The sequence below is a fragment of the Tachyglossus aculeatus genome, chromosome 9 (assembly GCF_015852505.1).
Source record: "Tachyglossus aculeatus isolate mTacAcu1 chromosome 9, mTacAcu1.pri, whole genome shotgun sequence".
Taxonomy (NCBI): Eukaryota; Metazoa; Chordata; class Mammalia; order Monotremata; family Tachyglossidae; genus Tachyglossus; species Tachyglossus aculeatus.
This window is the reverse complement of record NC_052074.1, coordinates 48,795,735-48,821,852: the sequence shown is the minus strand read 5'-3', so window position 1 is coordinate 48,821,852 and position 26,118 is coordinate 48,795,735. Positions and strand designations below refer to the sequence as shown.

The 26,118-nt window shown below is 39.4% G+C and overlaps 1 protein-coding gene across 1 annotated transcript in view; it reads right to left on the bottom strand.

Moving 5' to 3' along the window:
- PSMD14 (proteasome 26S subunit, non-ATPase 14) overlaps positions 1-25,304 on the bottom strand; it is a 73,099-nt gene extending 47,795 nt beyond the window's left edge. The window contains exons 1-3 of the mRNA XM_038751379.1: positions 25,271-25,304; positions 17,819-17,938; positions 16,045-16,096 (exon numbers count right to left, since the gene is read on the bottom strand). Of these exons, the coding sequence (XP_038607307.1) occupies positions 16,045-16,092 (48 nt within the window). The 5' untranslated portion in view covers positions 16,093-16,096; positions 17,819-17,938; positions 25,271-25,304. The remainder of the gene's footprint in view (positions 1-16,044; positions 16,097-17,818; positions 17,939-25,270) is intronic.
- Between the last annotated feature and the right edge of the window lie 814 nt (positions 25,305-26,118).

The window sequence follows — 26,118 nt, the reverse complement described above, 5'->3', positions numbered from 1 at the left end:
AAGAAACAGCCTCTTAATACTTTAATTTTGTATTAAACAACTACTGTGAAAAACAAGCTGCATGTAAACTATTTCGACTGCCTGTGCTTCAATGACTAGCTGAGGCAACCTGTTATAGGAGGTGTTAATTGGCAATAGGAGTACAAGTCAGAAGCATGTTCCCCAGCGTCCTAACCCAGCAAGGCTAGGTCATTAAAGTGGAAATGAATTCTTTCATGCCGGTTTAACCCTCTGAGTGCTTGGTTTCAGCTGTTTTCCTTCAATTAATTTAAAACTTGTTACTTTTTAGAGTTATAAAATGCTCAAAAATTTTCTCAGGCTGACAGCTCCACTGGATGTATTATGCAGAAAACAAGAAAAAGGTTAGTAAATTGGAATCGGGACTTTTTATTTGCTTATTTTACATTAAACAAAGACATGGGAGATGGGAGTGATTCAGTTGGTGAAGTTTATTATGATTTGCAATTGAAATTTCAGAAATAAGGGGTAATTATCACATTCTGAGAAAACAGCAATATCAACCATGATATAAAAGCAGAAAGTGCATTGAATGCAGTAGTTCCCAAATACCAGTTCTACACAAAAAGGCTCTCAATGATAAATTATTTTTTGAATATTAGTACACCGTTCTAATTATACAATGATTCCAATAAGGTACACAGCATATCCTAGTGACTCGTTGCCAAAAAGCCAAAATTCCTTTTATGGCATGATCTCAGGGGTTTCCAGATGGCACATTAATTCTCAAAATTAAAAAAAAAAAAACCCAGACAAAAAGGGAAGAAAAATAAAAATGGTGATGTCAAACTAATGATCCACTCTTCAAAAGGCACAGATTACAAACACATACTATATAAATCTACATCTTTATGAACATACATACATAAAAGTTGGCAAATTGGGAAAAATAAGGAAGTATTAGTCAGAGCTTTATCAGAACACAATTCTTTGGAGATCATTATAACCCACTGTTATACATTTCATTCTGGAGAAACCTATTATTATTTACCATGAAAAAATCAAGGGCAAATTATAAAAAGAATTACATCCAACTAATCTTAGTATGCCACACAGGGCAAGGCATTCAATGGGCACATAAATATTTATTTATAGTAATGATAACCAAGGGATTATTTAATGTCCCTATGAAACATGGCCAGCTCTTGGGAACAACAAGTACTCAATGCTATGCACCCCATGGGTGCTCAACCAATACCTGTTGATGCCAACCATGATGATAACTTGCTATTTCTATTCAAGGGTGATGCTCCCGATAGTGCTCATGATCTGTGTTTGCAGGAGTGATTAAAAAGATCAATGTGTGATCAACAGTTCTCCTCACACTCCACACATGTAAAGACTGTCCTTCGGTTTGCAGCTACAGCTGTATTTACAGTACCTAACACTGTTTGTTTCTTCACCTTGGACTCACAGTCTTCCAAAACCATTTCTAAAAAATTGCCACACTGCGATATCTGCCAGGCTGGGTTGTCTGCCACAATTATTATTAATTGATCATGATGGCTGTGGTACTTGTTAAGTGCCAAGAATGCAATCAGATCGCAGTCCCTGACCCAAATGGACCTCAGTTTAAGCAAGTGGGAGACCAGATATTTAATCCCACTTTACTATTGGGGACACTGAGGCCCAGAAGCTTTAGGCGATTTGCCCAAGGTAGCACAGCTGGCTTGTAGTGGGGGTGGGATTAATCAGTCATTCGATGGAATTTGAGCACTGTCTGTGTACAAGGCAATTAAGAGAGTACAACATAATGGAGCTGAGGGCATGATCACTGCGTCAAGGAGTTTAGTCTCGTGATGGAGGCAGAGTTAAAGGACATATACTCTCCCTTCTGCGTCATCTATGCATTTGGATCTATAACCTTTGGGCTTTCGGTATTCACCTCGCCCTTAACCCCACAGCACATATGTAAATATCTACAAGTTATACATATACATTTATAGCAATGTATTTTCATTAAGGTCTGTCTCCACCTCTAGACTGTAGGCTCACTGTGGGCAGCGTGCCTACCAAAATGCTGCATTGCACTCACCCAAGCGCTCAGGACAGTGCTTTGCACAAGGTAAGCGCTCAATAAATACTTTTGATTTATTCCTAAGTGCTGAGAGTTAACTATCAAATTGATTTAAGAATATAGATCCAAACGCATAAGCAACACGGAAGGGAGGGCAAATAGGGTGGGTAAATAAGGAAGAGTGACGAAGGCCTCTTGGAGAACACAAGATTTAAGTAGGACTTTAAGATGGGGAGACTGGTGGTCTTGTCAGATATGAATGGGGAGGGAGTTCCAGTCCAGAGGGAGGACCCTGGCAAGTGATTGCTGACAAGATAGTTGAGATCACGGTAGGTTGAGTAGATTGATGTTAGGAGTGAAGAGTGCAGGCTGGGTAGTAGGAGGAGGTTAGCTAGGTTAGGTATAAGTGAGGAGAACTGATTGTCTTAAAACTGACAGTAAGAAGTTTCTGTTTGGCACAGTGATGGATGGGCAACCACTGGAGGTTCTGAAGAGTGGGGAGATACAGACAGAATTGTTTCTCAGAAAAATTACCCAGACAGCAAGCAGGGAGGTCATCGAGGAGGCTGACAAAGTAGTCAAGGCAGACTATTATATGTACTTGGATTAGCATGGTAGCAGCTTGGATGGAGAGGAAAAGAGATTCTAGAGATGCTGTGAAGGTAGAACCGACAGGATTTGGTGATAGATTGAATATGTGGTTTGAATGAGAGATATGAGTGGAGGATAATGTCAGGGCTACTGGCTTGTGAGACAAACGGTGGGGGTGTCTCATATTAATGTCTGTCTCGTCCTCTAGAGTGTAAGCTTGTTATAGGCAGGGAATATGTCTACTAACTCTATTGTACTGTACTCTCCTACACACTTAGTAGTGCTCTCCATGCAGTAAGTGCTTAATACCATCAATTGATGGACTGTTTCAATAATGGTTCAAGCTCTCTTCATGATTAAACTACTTTATCCATCTTTTCAACTGGCCTCATCTCCAACCTCTTCATTCTTCGGTATGCATACTATTCTCTGCTGCCCATGTCAATCAATGATATTTACTGAATGCTGACTATTTGCAGACCACTGTACTAAGTGCTTGAGAGAACACAAGAGAATAAGTAGACAAGATCCCTGCCCTCAAGGAGTTTACCATCTAGTGGACGTCCCCACCCATCTCAGCATCAAACAGAAACTCATTACCATTGGCCTTTAAAGTGTTCAATTAGGTCTCCTCCTCCTGCGTTAACATGCTGACTTTCTTTCCTACTACAACTCAACCCACATACTTGGCTTCTCTAACCCCTTGCCCTCATCCTCCCTCTGGCCTGAAGTTCCCTCCCCTTTCACATACAACAGACAACCACTCTCCCCACCTTTAAACACATCTCTTCCAAGACATCTTCCTTGACTAATCCCTCATTTGTCTTACCTGCACTCGGATTCATTCATTCAATCGTATTTATTGAGCTCTTACTGTGTGCAAAGCACTGTACTAAGCGCTTGGGAAGTACAAGTCAGCAACATATAGAGACGGTCCTTACCCAACAACAGGCTCACAGTCTAGAAGGGGGAGACAGATAACAAAAACAAAACATGTAGACAGGTGTCAAAACCGTCAGAATAAACAGAATTACAGCTATATGCACATCATTAACAAAATAGAGTAGTAAATACGTACAAGTAAAATAGAGTAATAAATATGTACAAATATATACAAGTGCTGTGGGGAGGGGAGGGAGGTAGGGCAGGGGGTGGGTCTATGATAATACCTTGTTGGCCTCACAAATGAGGTCTCTTGAAGCATTAAAATAGTACACATAGTTAACTCCCCCGTTGAAAAGTCCTAGCACAAGGGCACATTCTTGATATATTTTTGCTCTTTCTCAGTACGGAAAAACAACTATCATTATTGTTACCACACCTTTGATTTTGATCAAGGAGAAACAATGCAAAAAAATAAAAAGGTCACCTAACTTTAGTGATTTATGAGAATGATACCTCGACTTTACACCCTAATTTATAAGGTACCTCAAACTTAATACGTCCAAAACAGAACTCATGTCCCCACCCAAACCCTGAAGTCCCCAACTTTCCCATCACTGTAGACAGCACCACAATTCTCTCTGCTTAACAAGACAGTAAACCTGGCACTGTCCTGGAGTCATTGTTCTCATTCAATCCACATATTCAATCTGTCACCAAATCCCATTGCTTCTACCTTCACAACATCACTAAAATCACCCTTTCCTCTCCATTCAAATTGCTACCATGTTGATCTAGGTACTTATTCTATCCCGTCTTGACTACTGCATCAGCCTCCTTGTTGACTTCTCCGCCTCCCACCTCTTCCCACTCCAGTCCACACATCACTCTGTTGCCTGGATCATTAAAAAAACACAAAAGTCAGTCCATGGTATCCCACTCCTAAAGAACCTCCTGTAGTAACCCATCCATTTTCATATCAAACAGAAACTCCTTACCATTGGCTTTAAGGAACTCAACCACCTAACCCCCCACTATTTTACACTGCTGATTTTCTTCTAAAAACTAACATGCCCACTTTGCTCCTGTAACATTTACCTATCCACTGAACCTCAATCTTGTCTATCTCACCCTTTTGCCATGTCTTGCCCCTGATTAGAACTCCCTCCCCTTCATATCTGACAGACGCTCACTCTTCCCACCTTCAAATCTTTATTAAAATCTCATCTCCTCCGAGAGACCTTCCTAGATTAAGTCATTTCCCCTCCTCCCTCTCCTGTGTCGCCCCTACACTTGTATTTGTATCCTATATTTTGTACATATCCGTGATTTATTTTAATACCTATCTCCACTGCTAGACAAGCTTCTTGTGGGCAGGAAACATGCCTACCAAATCTGTTATACTGTACTCTCCCAAGCACTTAATACAGTGCTCTGCAAACAGTAGGCATTCAATAAACACGATTGATCAGCATGTGTTTAAAATCGTTTTTCCTCTACCTTCAAAATTTCACCTAGTCATATGCTAAGGGCTTATAAGATTTACAACTAGGACAATCAATCTGATTTGTGTTAACAGCTAGGCAAAATTCAGAGATATAGGCCTGATGTATGGGGTATGACTAATCCCTAGGCATAATTAAAATTTAGTGTTTCTGACTGAATAATGTTCCTTACCAGTATACCAAGAAAAAAACCCATAATGACCTGTAGAATTGAATATCAATGTTAGGGAGTAAGTTTTATTATCTACATATTATTACAAGAGTCCAATTTCAAGAATATGACTTAAAATAATTTAAACATGTATAACATATACTTGGATCCTTGCTCTTTATGAGTTTGTTGATGCCCCCTCAGTCTAACTCTTTCTAACTCTTCATCTTTTCAGAGCATTTTCATAGGGAATCTATTCCTTCCTCCTACCTGTAATTTCTTTTGGCGTATATCTTCCCCAGTAGATACATTTCTTAATGGCCGGCATCCTGTCAACTAATTTTATTGCAGCCTATGTGCTTAGTACAGTGCTCTGTATACAGTAGATGTTCAGGTAAATGTTACTGTTTGATTTATCTCATTTTCTACATTTATTCCAGCTACGTCATTCACATTCTTCCTAAAATGCAGAGACCAATTTCTTGCTGCAGGTCTCAGAAATGTGGACAATCACTCGTTTTATAAAATACTCAAATTCATTTGTTTTTCCCATTCTATATTTTCTGTATCCTTCTTGAGTATGCCCAGGATTCTGTTGGTCCTCTGGCCAGCCACTGACTTCTGAGAGATCAGCAACAATGAGTCCAACATCTCTTTATAAAATTTTATCATTATTATTACTACTACTACCTCTACTACTACTATATTACTACTACTACTAATAATAATTGTGGTATTTGTTAAACACTTACTGTGTGCCAGGCACTGTACTAAGCGATCGGGTAGATACAAGGTAATTGAGTTGGACACAGTCCCTGTCCCACGTCAGGCTCACAGTCTTAATCCCCATTTTATAGATGAGGTAACTGAGGCACAGAGAAGTTTAGTGACTTGCCCAACTTCACATAGCAGACAAGTGGGTAAACTGGGATTAGAAACCAGGCCCGTGCTCTATCCATTAGGCCACTCTGCTTCACAAAATTGGGACTGATAGCTCCAAGTCCATCATCTTGTAGTTGCAATTTGGTTTACTTTTCCTTACATTTTGGGCTTGCTCATATTGAAGCTCAACTGCTACTTTTCTGCTCGCTCACTCAATTTTATGAAATCTCTTTGCAGCTTTTTCCCCCACAACAGAAAACATTTCACCACTTGGTAAATGTTAATGGTGTCTGTAAACCTGGAAATTTCATTGTGCACTTCCTCTTCCAAATCACTTATGAAGATGTTAAATAAATACTTTCCGAGACCCTCTCTCAGCGCGACTAGTGCCTATTTCTACTCTAGGTGCTGTACAGAGTGACAAACTGATATGGCCCCTTCATGATGAAGAGGTCTGGAAGTGAATGGAGGCCTTTTCTCAATCAAGAGGGAGTTCTGGGGTGAGAGGAGGAAAGATGTAATGTCCCTCATGCAAAAAGTACTTATATTGTTGAATAACTATACGAACAGTAAGATTGACAGCTAGGATAGTTCAGATGAGTGCCGGAGGGGTTCTGACAATTCATATTTTGAGTAGAGGCAAATGTTTGATAATCTACAGTACAGCCCCAATATGCTGATTAATGAAGAAAAATACAATCTGAAGGAAGTTATGGGCAGGGCCAAGTTCTGTCCTCATTCTCTTCCAACAAGTTCAACTTGAAGTTATACCTTAGGGTCAACAATGGGACCCCCAAAAATATGAAAGCAAGGCAAGGGAGAACTGACTGGGGAAAAGAAAAGAAAATTACTGTCTGAAAAATAAAATGGATCTCATATCTTGAACTATTGTTAGGGCATTGGGCAATATTCTAGACTGTGAGCCCATTGTTGGGTAGGGACCGTCTCTATATGCTGCTGATTTGTACTTCCCAAGCACGTAGTACAGTGCTCTGCACACAGTAAGTGCTCAATAAATACGATTGAATGAATGAATTTGACTTTTCCTAAATTTATAACTTTTAAGGATTTGTAGCATTGTTTACCAACCAATTTACAACTAATAATGATGATAATAATAATAGTAATAATGGTATTTGTTAAGCACTTACTAGGTGCCAAGCACTGTTCTAAACACTTGGGTAGGTACAAGGTAATCAGGTTGGACACTGTCCCTGTCCCACTTGGGGCTCACAGTCTTAATCCCTATTTTTACAGATGAGGTAACTGAGGTGCAAGAAGTAAGCACTTAGTACAGTGCTCTGCACACAGTAAGCGCTCAATAAATACGATTGATGATGATGAAGCAGCTTGCCCAAGGTCACATAGAAGACAAGTGGTATATCTGGGATTAGAACCCACGTTCTCTGATTCCCAGGCCTGTGCTCTTGCCACTAGGCTATGCTGCTTCCCAAATCTAAGCTAACCACTGAAACTCCCTTTTCGAGAAGTAATGACAGTTGCAAAATGCCTTAGAAAATGAACTATATACACTCAGTTTTCCCATAAAAAAACCCTCCAATCCACATTTGAGCTAGAACACCGTTAGGAAATTAGGGAATATTTGCCCTACAACATGGGCCTGCTGGCATAAATTGCACCACGTGAATACTACAAGTTTTCCTTAACTTGTAGTTTTGTGAGAACATTATGGCAGAAATGGATGTATCACCATTTACACAACAGACTTTAAAGTCATTTCATACAAGTTGCTGCATATGGAAATCTCAACACTTAAGTAGCCCCGAGTTACCACACTTTTCGCTTAGCGAGAGACCCTTTGAAATTAGTTTATATTAACAGGAAAGTGCAAAAAAACCCTTGCCAATGTGTGCCAGCTCCATGGTTCACGGACAATGAACTAACACCTTCCTGTGCCAGTCAGATTCTTAACCAACATTATTTTGAAGGCCATGATGGGTGCTGTTAACACTTCCTAATCCCAGCACAGGCGAGAGGAGCACACTAAACCAAACTTTACATCAGTGGCCAGCCTCCCAAATTCTCTTGGTGCTACAGATTAGTGGGACTGGCGTATTTAAAATAGCATGGTACTACGGGGTGGGGTTGGTGGGAGTTCCACAGCACTAAGGAGTGTAATACATGAAACCTCTATCAAAGTGACAGTTTTCAAGTGCCATTTATGATGCCCTAGTCTGGAAACATCCCAGCTAACCCATCTGATCAACAATTTCACAGATGGAAGCACTTGATGGCTAATTGGCAAGTCCATTATTCACAAAAAACAGCTCTCTCTGTACCTCAATTCTCTTTACTTCAAATCAAGGTGAAACTAAGCTGGACATAAATTTAATAAAGGGAAAATAAAACCAAAAAAAGAACAGCCGGTTCTCTAACACATTTCCCCAATTTTTATTATTAACCGAAAACAGTGCTAGGCCCTTCTTCTGTTTTATTTCACACCTCAATATTTCAAGTACCCAAAGGAACTCAAGTTTAAGGGATCATAAAAGTGATCAAGAAGAATTAAAAAAAACAAAAATAAAAGGCATCCTGAATAGCCATCATATCACCTGTAAAAAGTAAGGCGGGGGGGGGGATGAGTTTCGGAAAATTGGTCTTCCAAAAACTAGAAGAAATGGCCTTGCTTTATTCTCTTAATCCCTACCTTATTTTTACATTAATAAGTATTACTTGCACAGTTTTCACTTATACAGTACACATCCAGTATGACATCAGAGAATCAACTTGTACTTCCCAAGCACTTAGTACAGTGCTCTGCACACAGTAAGTGCTCAATAAATACAATTGAATGAATGAATGAATCATCCTCTTGATCAATCAACAAACCATAGTGGTTTTTTGCTATCAACTCTCTACACACTACAGTGAAATTCCTGGGAAGTCCCCTTTATGTTTATATGCCTCTCTGATTGATGCCTGCTCTTGATTTGGAGGCACCCGCCCCCCCCACCCCTCAAGTGCATATTTTCATGGCATTTCAAACTGAAGATCCTAAACTAGAATCCTATTATAAACAACAGTTGGCCTTCCAAGGTTATAAACAATAGTTGGCCTTCCAAGGGATACAAAACGTTGGTTTGATAGAAGACTTGTGATGCTTAACAAAGACAAACGGACAAAAACCCTGAACTCTGAGGTTATCTGGATTAATATACCAAAAGCTTGGAAAAAGAAATGAAATTGGGCAAGTGTGCAAGTATCTACCAGAGAACCCAACACACTTTTCTTACATTATGCAAACTTTGAATGACCTAAACGAGTCTAAATCTCAATTAGTTAGATAAGCATTTTTTAAATTCATAAATACATTGTTTTCACTTCTGTTCGAAGATGGTAAAATGAATTATATGGGTGAGGAATGAAGATGGTAATTGATATGATGGTACACTTTTGATTGAATAGTGAGGGACACCTTTCTGTGCTTGGATGTTTGCCATTCCTTAGCTACTACTCACTGGCATTATGTTTCCTACTATTCAGATTTTAGTGTACTTGAAAATCACCCCAACCTCAGCCCTAGTGTACTTATATACTTGTCTTTATGCACTGCCATTTCCCCTTTATTTTAATGCCTGTTTCCCCCCTAAACTGTAACCTCCTTGTGGGCAGAGGTCATGTCTACCAATTTTATTGCACTTTCCCAATGAACATCACCGACTGATTGGTGTTTTGAACACTGGGGAGTGAAGCACAAATTAACAGAGACATACCATACACAGGTGCAATGAAGTAAAAACTGTAAAGCCCAGGAAAAACAGCAAGTACGCAGTAGACATAAGATCCTAAGAAACAGCTCTTCATAAATTCAGGGTAACAATCAGAATATGAAGAATTTCCTTGTTTATGATATTTGTTAAGCATTAACTATGTGCCAAATACTGTTCTAAGTGCTGGAGTATATAAGGTAATGAGGTGGGACATAGTCCCTTGTCCCACAAGGGGCTCACAGTCTACAGGAGAACAGGTATTCAATCTCCAATTTACAGAAGAGGAAACTGAGCCTCAGAGAAGTGAAGTGACTTGCCCAAGAGCTGGGATTAGAAAACCCAGGTCCTCTAGCTCCCAGGCCTGGTCTCCATCCACTAGGCCATACCGCTTCCTTGTAAATACCATTGTCTAATCAAAACTAGGCAAATACCCCTGGGAACAAAAAAGTCCAAAACATAGCTAGGAAGAAAATGCTCTCTCATATTACAGTGCATCTAGTTTATAGTTATTTTTACAATGCTTTCTATGATAGAGTTCTTGGATTTTAGGGCTTCAACAGTAAAATGAACATTAGATTCCTCTGGGTCATGTCAATTGATGGTATTTTTCCCAACCTATTCTCCCTCTGTCCACCAAAAAGTTATTACACATTAGAGCCCACGGGATCCCCTTAATTTTAAGGCTCTAAAATGAGTCAAAATTAGTCTTTACAACCTGGGCATATTTAAGTTCCTTTCAAGAACCCACTCCATTGCAAACCAATTCCCTTTTTTGGTTTCACATACAATTTGTGGACTCTAGTAACACCTCAAAAATGGCCACTTTTCACTTGATTTAAAATACGATTTTGGTCAATGAAACAAAGTTATGAAAACCATTTTTGGTAACACTACTCAATAATACAGTGAAAGCAACATTTACAAATAAAATTATGTTTAGCCCAATCCCCCACCCCCTAGAAAGAACAGTTAGGAACAACGTGTTATGCAAATAGTATTAAACACAGCTTTTGTGATGCACCTTCCTGGAATAAACCCTTTTCTCAGATTTGAGATCTCCCAAGAATACATAGATGTGAAGGAAATATAAATGCATTGGATTTTTGAGACATGTTCTAAGTACATTTTCCTTCAAAACAGCTGAAATTAAACTTTAATGCAGAGCGAAAAAATTCATCTACATTCCTACTGTTTCAAATTCTGCATAGAGATATACATTTATAAAATAAAAAAAAATTCTATGCTCCTACCAAGATACTCAAATATAAATGTGCTTAAATAAATCATTCTGTCAGTCCATGTTAGTTGCACTCAAAAAATACGGTCTTAGAGAAAATACATTTAGGTTAAAACTATCAGAATCTTCTTGGGCTTTCTTGACATCTAACTTTTCTAACTTCTCTCTTGTCAGCTTCCAAATCAACCTTTTTAGCCTTGATCTCTCAAGTCATGAATTTTTGCCAACCCCCAGAATAGTTCCACTTGGATACTGTACTATTTTAAGTAAACACAGTTCAAAAGTTAGATCATTATTCACCTAAACAAGCCCTTCCCTTGCCTCAACTTCCAAATAAATCAGTCAAAAATGGTATTTATTAAATGCTTACTATATGCAGAGCACTATAAGTGCCTGGGGGAGTACAGTACTATTACCACTAGTATGCCATTAACTTCAAAGACACCAGATTTCTTTCTCATTTTCTTCTGCATCAAACTGTAAGCAAATCCTGCTGCAAGAGGTCAGGTGAAGTTAGAATGGGAGGTAGATAGCCACTTTGTATATAAGGGTTGGCTCCCTACTATAGAACGCCTCAGATTCAATATTCAGATTCTTCTAGACTGTGAGCCCACTGTTGGGTAGGGACCGTTTCTATGTGTTGCCAACTTGTACTTCCCAAGCGCTTAGTACGGTGCTCTGCACACAGTAAGTGCTCAATAAATACGACTGATTGATTCAATATAACTATATTAATGTAGGTACTGTATACACAATTTTGGGTAACTTTGATAAGAAACTGGGTATCCAATCTTGTTTGGAGGAACCAATTCCCCAAATTGGTTCTGACTTGCGGCAGCGTGGCTCAGTGGAAAGAGCACAGACTTTGGAGTAAGAGGTCATGGGTTCAACTGTCAGCTGTATGACTTTGGGCAAGTCACAACTTCTCTGGGCCTCAGTTACCTCATCTGTAAAATGGGGATTAAGACTGTGAGCCCCCCGTGGGACAACCTGATCACCTTGTAACCTCCTCAGTGCTTAGAACAGTGCTTTGCACATAATAAGCGCTTAATAAATGCTATCATTATTATTATTATTATTTCAACCTAAGACACAAATAGATGAGTTGCGTGGCCCAGGGCAAAGAGCACAGGGGATTCAATACCTGCTCTCCCTCTTACTTAGACCATGAGCCCCAAGTGGGAAGGGGACAGGGAACGTATCCGACTCGATTAACTTGACTCAATCCCAGCATTTAGAACAGTGCTTGACACATCGTCAAATACTATAGTTAAATACTAATTTTTTTTAAAAAAAGTATGCCTAGTTGCTTCAAAACCAAACCATTCTCTCAAGTTTTCATCCGGAAATAGAACTGCTGAACGAGACATCACCTATCTACATCATATAATCTATGTAATAGCAAATGGGAATACATATTGGTTTTCCAAAATTATTCTATTATCTGAATGGATTCATTCATTCATTCAGTGGTATTTACTGAGCACTTACTGTGTGCAGAGCACTGTACTAAGCGCTTGGGAAGTACAAGTTGGCAACATATACAGACAGTCCCTACCCAACAACGGGCTCACAGTCTAGATGGAGACAGATAACAAAACAAAACAAGTAGACAGGTGTCAAAATCATCAGAACAAACAGAATTATAGCTATGTGCACATCATTAACAAAATAAATAGAACTAAATAAGTACAAGTAAAATAGAGTAATAAATCTGTACAAAAATATACAAGTGCTGTGGGGAGGGGAAGGAGGTTGGGCGGGGGGGCGATGGGGAGGAGGATAGGAAAAAGGGGGCTCAATCTGAGATTTCATGTACAAGTATGATTTTTAGTAATTTTTTTTCTCAGAAAGATCCTGGAATATATATATATAGATAGATAGATAGATAGATAGATAGATAGATAGATTTTTAAAGGCCTTGTCTTTACCACAGAGCAGATTCCAGAGTTGCTACTTCTGGTTAAATTTCTGGTCTCTTGTTCCATTACTGATGTTAACTTAAGAAAGTTTCAGTAGTTTTTTCCTTAAGAGCCAAATATTGCCTAGAGACCATGTGCTGATAATTATAATCAAATATTTACTGAGAGCCATTATGGGCATGGCACTAACCTTACTCAACATTAAAACCACTAAGGTCCCTGACATAACTACATAGACAGGACACCCCAAATATCAGTTCCCTGGTGGGATTATGGCCTCTAGAGACTCTCCCCCCCCCGGAACTATCAGGAGAGCCCACTCTCACCAAACACTATCTGCTACCTGTGCTGCAGCTACTTATCCTGGCTAAAAGATAGCTTTGGCAGTGTTGAGGAGAGAAGGGACCAAGCATAGCTACAATTGTGCACCTTTTCTCAGAAATTCCTCCATCAACTGTTGCTTCCAGGAGTCTAACTAACCTTGACTCACAGGTCATCACGACTGACAATAATGAACTGGATCAGGTCTTCAGGGTAAGTAGTTTCATATGTTTCACAGAAGAGTTAAGCATGATAGCAAGCAGCAATTTTACCTACAGAATTTCTTGGGAAGATCTCACTCATTCTTGACATAATACAAGATTGATATAATCCAAAATATCCTCGATACTGGTATTATGTCAGAGTGGAAAGCTGTCCTTTTCTTGATCTTATTTTTAAACATTGGTGCTGGTACACTGAGTATCAATAGTATTTATCGAGCACCTGTGGCACACCACAATAGAAAATATTTCAAAGTCAAAGGTGGAATTCCTAATCTGGCAGAGGGGAAAAAAAAAAACAAAAATAAAAAAAGAACTTCCTTCTGAATGCAAATGAAAGCTCCACCCCTCAAGAGGCAGGATAGAAGCATGGTGTCCTTTTCCCCAGCCAAGTGGATTAATAATTGTGAGAAAATTCCCCAAATATCTTAGTTTTCAGATGTAGACCCAGATGCGACTACAGAATTAAGGAGTATTCCTTTGACAATGCGTATATGTCTGCATGCCATGGCACAGTGGCAAAAGAAATGGTGTGCCCTTGTGCATGTACGCAGCTTTGGACACCATAATACAAAGCAGGGTCCTGTGAGAATGTAAACCTTATAGTCTAAGAAAACATTATTCCTGCCTTTTCCACACATTTACGTAGTAGCAGTAGTAATAATACTATTTGTTACACATTGGCATGCAAAACATTGTTTTATGCACTACAGAAAATTACACTGATGAGAACTAAACGTTGTCCAAACCTTCCAAGGGGATCACAAATCTAAGATTAGACAGGAGAAAATTTTGGTGACCAGCAAAAAGAGAAAAATGAAATAAAAAGGACACAAAAACAATATAAAAGGACTAAGATACATAGAAGAATAGAGTTCAGGAAAAATAGTCAATCATGTCACTCATGTAATAGTTTGCCCTAGAAGTTTTGTCCAATCTTTTAAATATACCAATTGAATGTACTGCACTCTCTCCCTTGAATTCCTGGTGAACATTTATTTGCTCATTTAAATGTGATGAATGTTTTCTGAAGAGCTACCTCAGGATTACAAATGTCTTCTACAATTTATAGACTGACATGGAATCTGTATTTCAACATTTAAATATCCCATTAAAACTTTACTACTAATTTCTCATTAAAGTCTTGAAGAAATTTGGAAAGTTTACAGTAAATCTGAAAACAGCTTTGAAATGTGTCAAGTTCAGAAAGGCCTAAGAGGCAAAGTCTTGAGTGATTAGACTATGCAAATGTTAGAAAATGAAGAGTCATGAAGCAGACTGGCAGCAAAGGAACATGAGAAATACTCACTCAAAACTACTTAAGAAAAGGGAAACTAAAAATAACTGAAGACTGCTCAAGAATTCAATTAAAAAAAAAGATTTGTAGCTCTCAAAGGAAATATGGAATAATTATGAACAAAGATAGAATTTGGCCACCTATCTAATGAATACATTTTACACTTCACGAAGCTAAGTGCCTCAACATAACCCAAAAACTTCATCAAGTTTTCCGTTAAAGACGTTGGCACTCACAACAAACATTATAGAAATGATCAACTAAGACATCTGAATCAAAAGAACACAGACCTATGACAGTCATGCAGTGGTGAAAAAAGCTGGAAGACTTTGAAGAGATGACAAAAACTGAGTTTTTTAAAAAATAGAGCAAATCAGATTAAGTCTTAAGTGGGGAAGTCACAGGATGTAAAATAAAACCAGTTTCTGAATCTAATGGATAAAACCCCAGTGTAGGAACAAAATGCTTTAATGACATTAAAAAAATCAAGACACGAACATAACCTTGGAGATATGGAAGCTAAAAAAAAAAAATTAAGGCAACTGCAAAGCCGTGTGGAAAGAAAAAATGGAAATGTTACATTAGCTGAAAATGAGATTCAAATATATTGATCTAAAGATGATTAGGAAGACACACACCCCAGCATCAAAGAAAGTCACTGATAATATTAAAATGATTACAGGAATAGCTATATGTTCATAACTAGCAATCTTTATTCATGTCATGAACACAATTTCTACCTGGAATCTTAAAAACTGAAGAATTTCAGGTTGCTGTGTGTCATTAATCTATCCCACCACTTATCTCTGAAAATGGTAAGGATTCTGAAGGTTCAGAGGGAGTACGCTGTCGAGCAGTTCTTTTGGCCACTCATTTTAAGTCTAACATGCATATTGTTCGATTTTACACTGTCAAATCAGAGGAAATCGCAAATAATCCAATATTTACCATATATAAAATAAAGTTTCAAAATTGCTCATGACTTAAAAATGGAAAGAAAAACATCAATAATTCTCACTGCTGCTCTGAGGAAAAGAAAATATCAATTAAGACAGCTGTATGTGCATTTCTAATGTTTCAAAACACAGCAATAAGGTGAGCTTCTTGCTCTAAGGTGACTTGTCAGGTGATTTCCTCTGAGGTTTTTAAAATAATAGCAATAATAATTGCTATTACTGATATTATCATCATCATTATTATTATTTGAATACCCCCAAAAAGGCTCCTTTGGTTAACATGCCAACAAATATTAAGAAGCAGTATACGAACCTGGCCCAGGCCGGGCATACCTCCTCCAAGTCGAAGAAGTCTATCCATAGTTCTAGAAAACAGAAACAAAGAAAAACGTTCCTAAGCACAAAAGTGTTTACTCAATTCTATCTATTTACTCAATTCTATCTATATAATTCACCTTCAGTCACTCAGTATGTCAAAAATATTGGTGGTAATTACAACACAACATCAGACTTCCTGTTAATTAACACCACATATTAATTCAAGAAGCTGTCTTCCACACTAATTAACAGACCTTATTTTACTGCTTTGGGTTTGGGTTATCCCCAGTTTTAAAGACAAGTCATCTTAGCATACTTTTCAAAACTTTGTTATCATTAAGTTAATTATTTTTTTATTGCTTTCAGATAATAGTACCTGAACCCAAAAAGTGCCTGAAATACTTACCATATGAATGATTGCGTTTCCTTCTATTTGTCCAGAATGTACAAATAAAAACCTCACTTTTAAATTACATTTTTTAACATCCTCATTAGTAAGTTCTGTGCTAATTAACTTACAGCTTGTCAGTTATCATCAAAACTACATGTGAAAGACATTGTGAGCAGATTATGTATCTCTGAATTAGCATCAAAAGCTTTTTTAATGAACTCATTATACTAAAAAATGCTATAAAGTAAACATTAAATGCATTTAGTTAAAGTGCGGAGGTCATGCGGAAATTTTATGGATTTCAGATACCAAAGAGGAAAACTGTGGAGAAACGTAACTTCTTCAGCAATGAAACTTTAGATGCTCTTCCCTGTCAAATTACATATTCAATAATCATAAACATGAGCAAACTTTAAAAATAATAATTTATTTTCAGTAGTCACACAAAAAAGAGAACCACTGAATCATATTACAATAAGGAAAAAGTCTTAACTAGAATATTCCTAAAGATAACCCACAAAATAGGAAAAAAGTTTAAATGCTCAACTACTGCTTAAAAGTTTTGATTTTGAAAAAGTTTAAATATTCCAATTCATCACTGTCAAAATGAACACACTCGAGATTCTCCTGATATTCACATATTTTTTAAAATGTAGCAAACCTAAAGACATTGGCATTAGATTCATTTCATCATCTGTCTGTAGCTCGCTGAAATTCAGAAATGTTGCCTTTTTAATCCTGATGAAACTTTTAACAACTAGTCAGCAGAATACTGGACTGGATCAACCACTGGTATAATTGGGAAATAGCATTTCTTTTTCTTATTCTAGTAATAGAAAAAAAGATGTTGGATTGAATTCCACTGTCCTGTGCAGCAAGCATATCTAGTTTCCCTGTATGATTCCCAGGGATTGCAGATTTCCAAATGTTAGAAGGATTTAAGAAAGAGATGCAGAAAGGGAAGGAAAAAAAACAAGACCAATTATAAATGGTGTCCCTAGGGGTAATACATGTCTCAGTAAACAGGAAAAGTATTTAACAAATTGAAATTTAAAGACAAAAGATTATCGCCACACAAATATAAAAAATGTAAAATGCAAAAAGTTAACATTTTAAAACTGTAGTCAAAGTACTTTAAAGGTAATGTAAAAAAATGTATGGAAAAGAGAACCAAATGAAACAGTGTTTTAGGATTTAATTTTAACATAATTAAACATTTGTTAATTGCCAGATTGCCATCATGAATCATTTATTCTCCAAATTCACACAACTAGACCATCAGACTTAAAACTTGTAAAATAATCTAATACATTTGGAAACAAAGATCCTTTCACCACATTCAAAAGCAGGTAAGTTAAACCGCATGCTCCTTTCTCACCTGGATACAAATTACAATTTTTATGGACTCCTTGCAGTCAAGTTTGGAAATATTTTTCCCAGCTCAAGAACTTGTTCCTTCTGGCTGTCTTTGAAGAGGTACAACTTTTCCCAGTTCTTCCTAAAAAAATACAATAATTGAGATGACTGTAAAAGAGAAACCATGAAAGAAAAAAAGCCATACACCTGAAGTATTAAGGGAAGTAAACTTTCCCATGACCTAAAACACCACCAGGAACTGATTTTATTTACGTTTAGTACAGTAATCCCTTTAACTCTTGAAATTTGATGAAAAAAAATAGCAAGCCAAAGAACTAAGAATCTGTGACTCAAAAATATACTCTTTCTAGAATTAGCTTCACTTTAATTATCAAAAAATCCCAAAAGTGTAAGTGTGTGGCATTTTTTACAACTACAATCGAGAACAAATGCTTATTATCCACCTACAAACACATTTATTGGCTCTTTAGGATAAACTTACCTCTACTTTTGGGAAATATTTTAAATTATGAAAATATGACATTTAAAATAGTTTTAATTTTAAAAATATTAAGTGGCAGAGCTTAAATTGTTAATTGGGGGGCCTCCATAAGTAATAAAGTGCTGAAATGGTTCAGATAAGGTACTTAACTTTAGAAGTCAGGCCCTGCATGAAGCAGAGCCTTGGACAAATTACTTAATGATTTTTTAAACAATATTTATCCATCCAGAAAATGGGAATAATTGTTGTTTCCCACTAGCATCCCCTCAAAAAAAGTGAAGATAAAAATGGTTGATGTAAATTAGAGGGGCTTCTGTGTACAAAGAATTACCATCATTATCAATAATATTCCCATCACTAGATAATCATTTCCTTTGAAGAGTTAACAACTTTTGGCCACTCTGAACCTGAAATGCAGTGATGGATTGGTAAGAAACACCTGCAGTTTCTCAAAACAATTTTAATCAACCAGATCCCTTGAAAGAAAAAAGGTTCAATTCTAAAACTGGATGCCCTGATTAATATTTACAACAGGAGAAGATTATTGGCTATTTAAGAACATAACACTTATGTTTAAAGAAAATTATCTCTTGCCAAGATTTTGGCTACACTTCCTACCCATTCCTACCCTTAACAGCTGGGATGTAAACTGTTGATGCCACCAGACCTCTGTCAGTAACTGTTACCTTTGGAGGTGCCCTAAAAGGGAGGAGTAGGACGAGTGAGAAAGTGATGCAGTTGCTCTTTGTGGAAGCCAAAACACTCACACCTACTGATGCAACTAACTACACAAATGTGCCAGCAAGGAAAATCCAAAGGGCAGGTGAGAAAACTCTAAAACAAGTGTCACAAAGATAGTTTCTTCCAGGCATCGCTCCAGACACAAAATTAACACTCTGTCCTATCAATCAATCATAACTATTGAGCACTTACTGGGTACAAAGCCCCGTACTAAGTACTTGGGAGAGTACAATATAACAGAACTGGTAGATACATTCCCTGCCCAAGAGAGCTGGAATGAGAATTTACATCTCTAATCTTCCAATCTGAAATTTCATTCTATAGTTCCAATCAATTACTGGCCTAGTAAACAAGGACATAATAATAATAACAATAACAACAATGTTGGTGTTTGCTAAGGGCTTACTATGTGCCAAGCACTGTTCTAAGTGCTGGGGTAGATACAAGGTCATCAGGTTGTCCCTCGTGGGGCTCACAGTCTTCATCCTCATTTTACTGATGAGATAACTGAAGCACAGAGAAGTTAAGTGACTTGCTCAAGGTCACACAGTTGACAGGTAGTGGAGCCAGGATTAGAACTCACGACCTCTGACTCCCAAACCCATGCTCATCCTAGGTCCATTTTTGAGTTTCTTTTCTCCTTATCAAACATATGGTGGTCACCAAGCTGGAGCAAAGCCAGAGAGGGAAAAGGTAGAAAACAAACACGGTATTCTCTTTAAACCTCATTCTCTAACACCAAAGCTCTTATATTTTTGAACTCCAACGACAATTCTGTTAAATTTAATTCTTTTTTTATTCCTTCTTAGGCCTCTAACATTTTCTTAAAAGCTCTGAAGGATTGTGTTTTGACTAACATTGGCTTTAATACAGGCAAATCCCACGATTGTCAAATAGACCTGCCCCAAGCCTTTTCAGGATTTGCGGGATTTTTTTTCCTGGAGGATAAAAATACCAACTAAAATCAATCAACGGTATCTGTTGAGCAGGAACTGTGTGCAGAACACTGTATTAAGCATTTGGGAGAGTACATATTCCCTGCCCACAATGAGCTTACAGTTTGAGTCACTTTCAAGGAATCTAAAAACAATTTTGAAGAGTCTTTGGCCCAAATGCCCTTTGCTGCATTCGTTTGCCCAACCTGAGACACAGACGAAAATAGAAATTGCTCTTTAGAAAAATGGGGTTTGGAGAAAAAAATGGGATTCAATAACAGTGCATTAAAAGATGCAGTGGACTTTTTAATGTACACAAAGCTTGATTAAAAAAAAAGAAGTAAAAATAGGTCTCACCAATTTTCCAATCAACAGGTCTAGATCTACCTAACTCTTTTTCAAGAACAAGACAGACTACTTGAGTACTGGCTTTTTAAAGAAATTCCGATTCCAATCTGTCAACTTACAACTGCCCCCTTTTCCTAAAAGCACTAGCACAGGAACATGTTCACCTCGGTCCTCTAGACAATAAGCTCGTTGTGGGCAGGTAACATGTCTACCATCTGTTATACTGTTACACTGTACTTCCCCAAGAGCTTAGTACAGTGCATACAGTAAGCACTCAAAAAATATGACTGATTATCATGCCTATACACCAAAACTGGTTCTTGACAACTGTGCAAACTAGGGTTCTGCATTTAGGCATTAAGAGAAAATATAACAGATATACTAGTTATGCAATGACCCAGTGCCAATAGTACCCACCTAATGTACCAGTCAATCAATCAATCGTATTTATTGAGCGCTTACTGTGTGCAGAGCACTGTACTAAGCGCTTGGGAAGTACAAGTTGGCAACATATAGAGACAGTCCCTACCCAACAGTGGGCTCACAGTCTAGAAGGGGGAGACAGAGAACAAAACCAAACATATTAACAAGATAAAATAAATACAATAGATAAGTACAAGTAAAATAGAGTAATAAATATATACAAACGTATACACATATATACAGGTGAAGATGGCCTAGATACCTTGTAGTGAGTTTCAAAAATAAGGTCTTAAAATTTCAACGAAACACTACTGTTTCCTTAAAGTTCTCACTACCAGATAACTGCACCTAGTAATCTGCAGGATTGTCTCTGATAGAAATGTCCCACTGAGGCAGAGGGCAGTTCTTCCCCATCTTCCTGAAGTGTTGTAGATCAGAAAAAAGTGAAGTTCCACTTCACCCTGCAGATACCACACTGATGACCTTCTCCATTCCACTTCAAACTTCCAATTTTCGCCTACTCCAAACTATCTTTAATTGCTACAGGTTTCCATATGAAATACGCTACCAAATATGGGCACTGCTTTGAATTCTGTTGCTGCCAATAATATTTGTGTTTACTGATCCCTGATCACCAATTTGTCATGAACTTCCCTCTTAATTGAATTTTTCCTCTGGCAGGCCCCCACTGCCCAGATTTGGCTGCCTTCACGGACAACAGGAGTCTAAGGTGCAGGGAGAACTGGTACTTTAATCCCATTTTACAGATGAGGAAATTGAGTGCAGAGAAGACAAGTGCCTTGCCCCAGATCACATTACAGTAAAAGTGGCAGGGTCGGAATTAGAATCCAGGTCCACTGATTCCCAGGTTTGGGCTCCTTCCACTAGGGCACACAGCTTCTCACTGTGATGCTCAATAACTTCGGGACAAAAAAAAGAAATCTTTATTTTTGTCATGACAGTTATGAGAAAAAAATTAAGAAAAGACCACTTTTTGCTTATTAGATTTACATAACTCAGCTGTGAAATAGATATTCCCAGAGAAGTTAACTTCCAAAAAGCCAACTCAATCCAGCAGAGGTCCTCTTGCGGATCAAAGCTATCGGATACGATCAAATCTCTAACTGAAATTGCTCGACCTGAAGGTACGTGGCAAAAATCAATGATAATGACAATAATATTACTCTGTAAATTCTCATTCCAGCTCTCTCAGGCAGGGAATGTAACCGGGAAGCAGCGTTGCTCAGTGGAAACAGCCCGGGTTTAGGAGTCTGAGGTCATGGGTTCTAATCCCGACTCCGCCACTTGTCAGCTGTGTGACTTTGGGCAAGTCACTTCTTTGTGCCTCACTTACCTCATCTGTAAAATGGGGATTAAGACTATGAGCCCCACGTGGGACAACCTGCTCACCTTGTACCCCCCACCCCGCGCTCAGAACAGTGCTTTGCACATAGAAGCGCTTAACAAATACCACTATTGTTATTATTATTACTCTAAGAGTCAAGCAGCACCACATATTCTGCCTAATCACCAAGGTAGGGGTTGTTTTTACTTAAGAGGAAAATTGAACCCTCAATGGATCAATCAATCAATGGTATTTATTGAGCGCTTACTGTGTGCAGGGCACTGTACTAAGCGCTTGGGAAGTACAAGTTGGCAACATAAGGTTAGAGGGGGAGAAAGCACAATTTGTCGGCATTTGGTGGAAACTGAAGATGAAACTTGTGAGCGATGACTATAAACCCGTTGTTGGGTAGGGCCCATCTCTATATGTTGCCGATTTGTACTTCCCAAGCGCTTAGTCCAGTGCTCTGCACACAGTAAGAACTCAATAAATACGATTGAATGAATAAATGAGAGAGTCTGAACAGTGGCAGAGTACGTGCTTGGGAATCAGAGGTCGTGGGTTCTAATCCCACCTCTGCCACTTGTCTGCTGTGGTACCTTGGGCAAATCACTTAACTTCTCTGCGCCTCAGTTACCTCATCCGTAAAATGAGGATTAAAAGTGTGAGCCCCACATGGGACAACCTGATTGCCCCGTATCTATCCCAGCGCTTAGAACAGTGCTTGGTACATAGTAGGCGCTTAACAAATACCATCATTATCGCTCAGGGCAGTGCTTTGCACATAGTAAGCACTTAGCAAATACCATCATTATTATTAAGAGGAGGGGGAGGAGGACCAGCTGGGTAGGTGACAGCCAGTTAGGGACCACAATGGGGCAAGTTTGGGCAACCTGTTAGTGCCTCCCTCCCTTCAAGGCCCTACTGAGAGCTCACCTCCTCCAGGAGGCCTTCCCAGACTAAGCCCCTTCCTTCCTCTCCCCCTCATCCCCCTCTCCATCCCATCTTACCTCCCTCCCTTCCCCACAGCACCTGTATATATGTATATATGTTTGAACATATTTATTACTATTTATTACTCTATTTATTTATTTATTTTACTTGTACCTATTCTATTTATTTTATTTTGTTAGTATGTTTGGTTTTGTTCTCTGTCTCCCCGTTTTAGACTGTGAACCCACTGCTGGGTAGGGACTATCTCTATATGTTGCCAACTTGTACTTCCCGAGCGCTTAGTACAGTGCCCTGGACACAGTAAGCGCTCAATAAATACGATTGATTGACTGACTGATTTCAGATGGGGGCATGGGTTGAGTTTAGGGTTTACCTCCTTCCTCTCCCCCTCTTCCCCCTCTCCATCCCCCCCCCCACCGCCTTACCTCCTTCCCTTCCCCACAGCACCTGTATATATGTATGTACATATTTACTACTCTATTTATTTACTTATCTTACACATATCTATTCCATTTACTTTATTTTGTTAATATAATTTTGTTTCCCCCTTCTAGACTGTGAGCCCACTATTGGGTAGGGACTGTCTCTGCATGTTGCCAAGTTGTACTTGGGCCTTAGTTCCCTCATCTATAAAATGGGGATTAACACTGTGAGCCCCCCGTGGGCCAACCTGATCACCTTGTAACCTCCCCAGCGCTTAGAACAGTGCTTTGCACATAGTAAGCGCTTTACAAATGCCATCATTATTAAATACGTACAAACATATATATATATACAGGTAATATATGGCATATGTCAAGCATTTACTATGTGCCAGTTGTTGGGTAGGGACTGTCTCTATCTGCTGCCGAATTGTACTTTCCAATCGTACTCTGCACACAGTAAGTGCTCAATAAATACGACTGAATGAATGAATACGATTGAGTGAATGAATGTGCCAAGCACTGTCCAGTACAGTCTCCCTAGACTGTAAAATCATTGTGTAGACTGTAGAGAAGCAGCGTGGCTCAGTGGAAAGAGCCCAGGCTTGGCAGTCAGAGGTTATCATCATCGTCATCATCATCAATCGTATTTATTGAGCGCTTACTGTGTGCAGAGCACTGTACTAAGCGCTTGGGAAGTTGGCAACATATAGAGACAGTCCCTACCCAACAGTGGGCTCACAGTCTAAAAGGGGGAGACAGAGAACAAAACCAAACATACTAACAAAATAAAATAAATAGAATAGATATGTACAAGTAAAATAAATAAATAAATAAATAAATAAATAAACAGAGTAACAAATATGTACAAGCATATATACACATATACAGGTGCTGTGGGGAAGGTAAGGAGGTAAGATGGGGGGTGATGGAGAGGGGGACGAGAAGAAGGAAGGGGGTTATGGGTTCTAATCCCAGCTCCGCCATTTGCCAGCTGTGTGACTTTGGGCAAGTCACTTCACTTCTCTGTGCCTTGGTTACCTCATCTGGAAAATGGGGATTAAGACTGAGAGCCCCATGTGGGACAACCAAATTACCTTGCATTCCCCCCAGCGCTTAGAACAGTGCTTTGCATCATCATCATCATCATCAATCGTATTTATTGAGCGCTTACTATGTGCAGAGCACTGTACTAAGCGCTTGGGAAGTACAAACTGGCAACATATAGAGACAGTCCCTACCCAACAGTGGGCTCACAGTCTAAAAGGGGGGAGATAATAATGATGGCTTTATTAAGCGCTTACTATGTGCAAAGCACTATTCTAAGCGCTGGGGAGGTTACAAGGTGATCAGGTTGTCCCACGGGGGGCTCACAGTCTCAATCCCCATTTTACAGATGAGGTCACTGAGGCCCAGAGAAGTTAAGTGACTTGCCCAAAGTCACACAGCTGACAATTGGCGGGGCCGGGGTTTGAACCCATGACCTCTGACTGCAAAGCCCGGGCTCTTCTCCACTGGGCCACGCTGCTTCTCTGCCCATAGTAAGCGCTTAACAAATGCCATTATTATTATTACTTCCCAAGCGCTTAGTCCAGTGTTCTGCACACAGTCAGCGCCCAATAAATACGATTGATTGATTAATTAACAATACAGGGCGGCCGCGGCCCAACAGGGCCCGACCCGACGCAGCGACGTGACTAAGGAAAAGCCGGGGCGGCTCGAGGCCGCGGCCCACCGCAGCCGCGCCGGCCCTGATCCCCCGCCCCGGCCCGGCCTTCCCCGGCGGCCCGGGGCCTTCCCGTACCGGCGGTGACCGACGGACGGACGGACGGACGGGCGGACGTCGGGGGTGGTGGTGGGCCGGTGGTGGTGGGCCGGTGGTGGTGGGCCGGTGGTGGTCCGGCTTCCCCGCGGTGTCCCTGGCGGCTGGCAACCGCGCGGCGAGTCAGGCCGACTCCATTCAAAAGCGCGGCCCAGGCCTCGGCCGCCGAACACTTCCGGGTTCACGGCTTCCTCTCGGCTGCCTTTCCGCCGGCAGCCAATGGGAGCCCGCTCGGGGCCTCGTTCGCTTGCTGAGGCGGCCCGCCTCAGCCACATCCCCTCAGCAGACCCGTCCCCTCAGCCGTCTGCCCCACCTCCTCCAGGAGGCCTTCCCAGACTGAGCCCCTTCCTTCCTCTCCCCCTCGCCTCCCTCTCCATCCCCCCGTCTTACCTCCTTCCCTTCCCCACAGCACCTGTATATATGTCTGTACCTATTTATTACCCTATTTATTTATTTATTTTACTTGTACATATCTATTCTATTTATTTTATTTTGTTAGTATGTTTGGTTTCTCCCCCTCTCCATCCCCCCATCTTACCTCCTTCCCTTCCCCACAGCACCTGTATATATGTCTGTACATATTTATTACCTTATTTATTTATTTATTTTACTTGTACATATCTATTCTATTTATTTTATTTTGTTAGTATGTTTGGTTTCTCCCCCTCTCCATCCCCCCATCTTACCTCCTTCCCTTCCCCACAGCACCTGTATATATGTCTGTACATATTTATTACCCTATTTATTTATTTATTTTACTTGTACATATCTATTCTATTTATTTTATTTTGTTAGTATGTTTGGTTTCTCCCCCTCTCCCCCTCATCCCC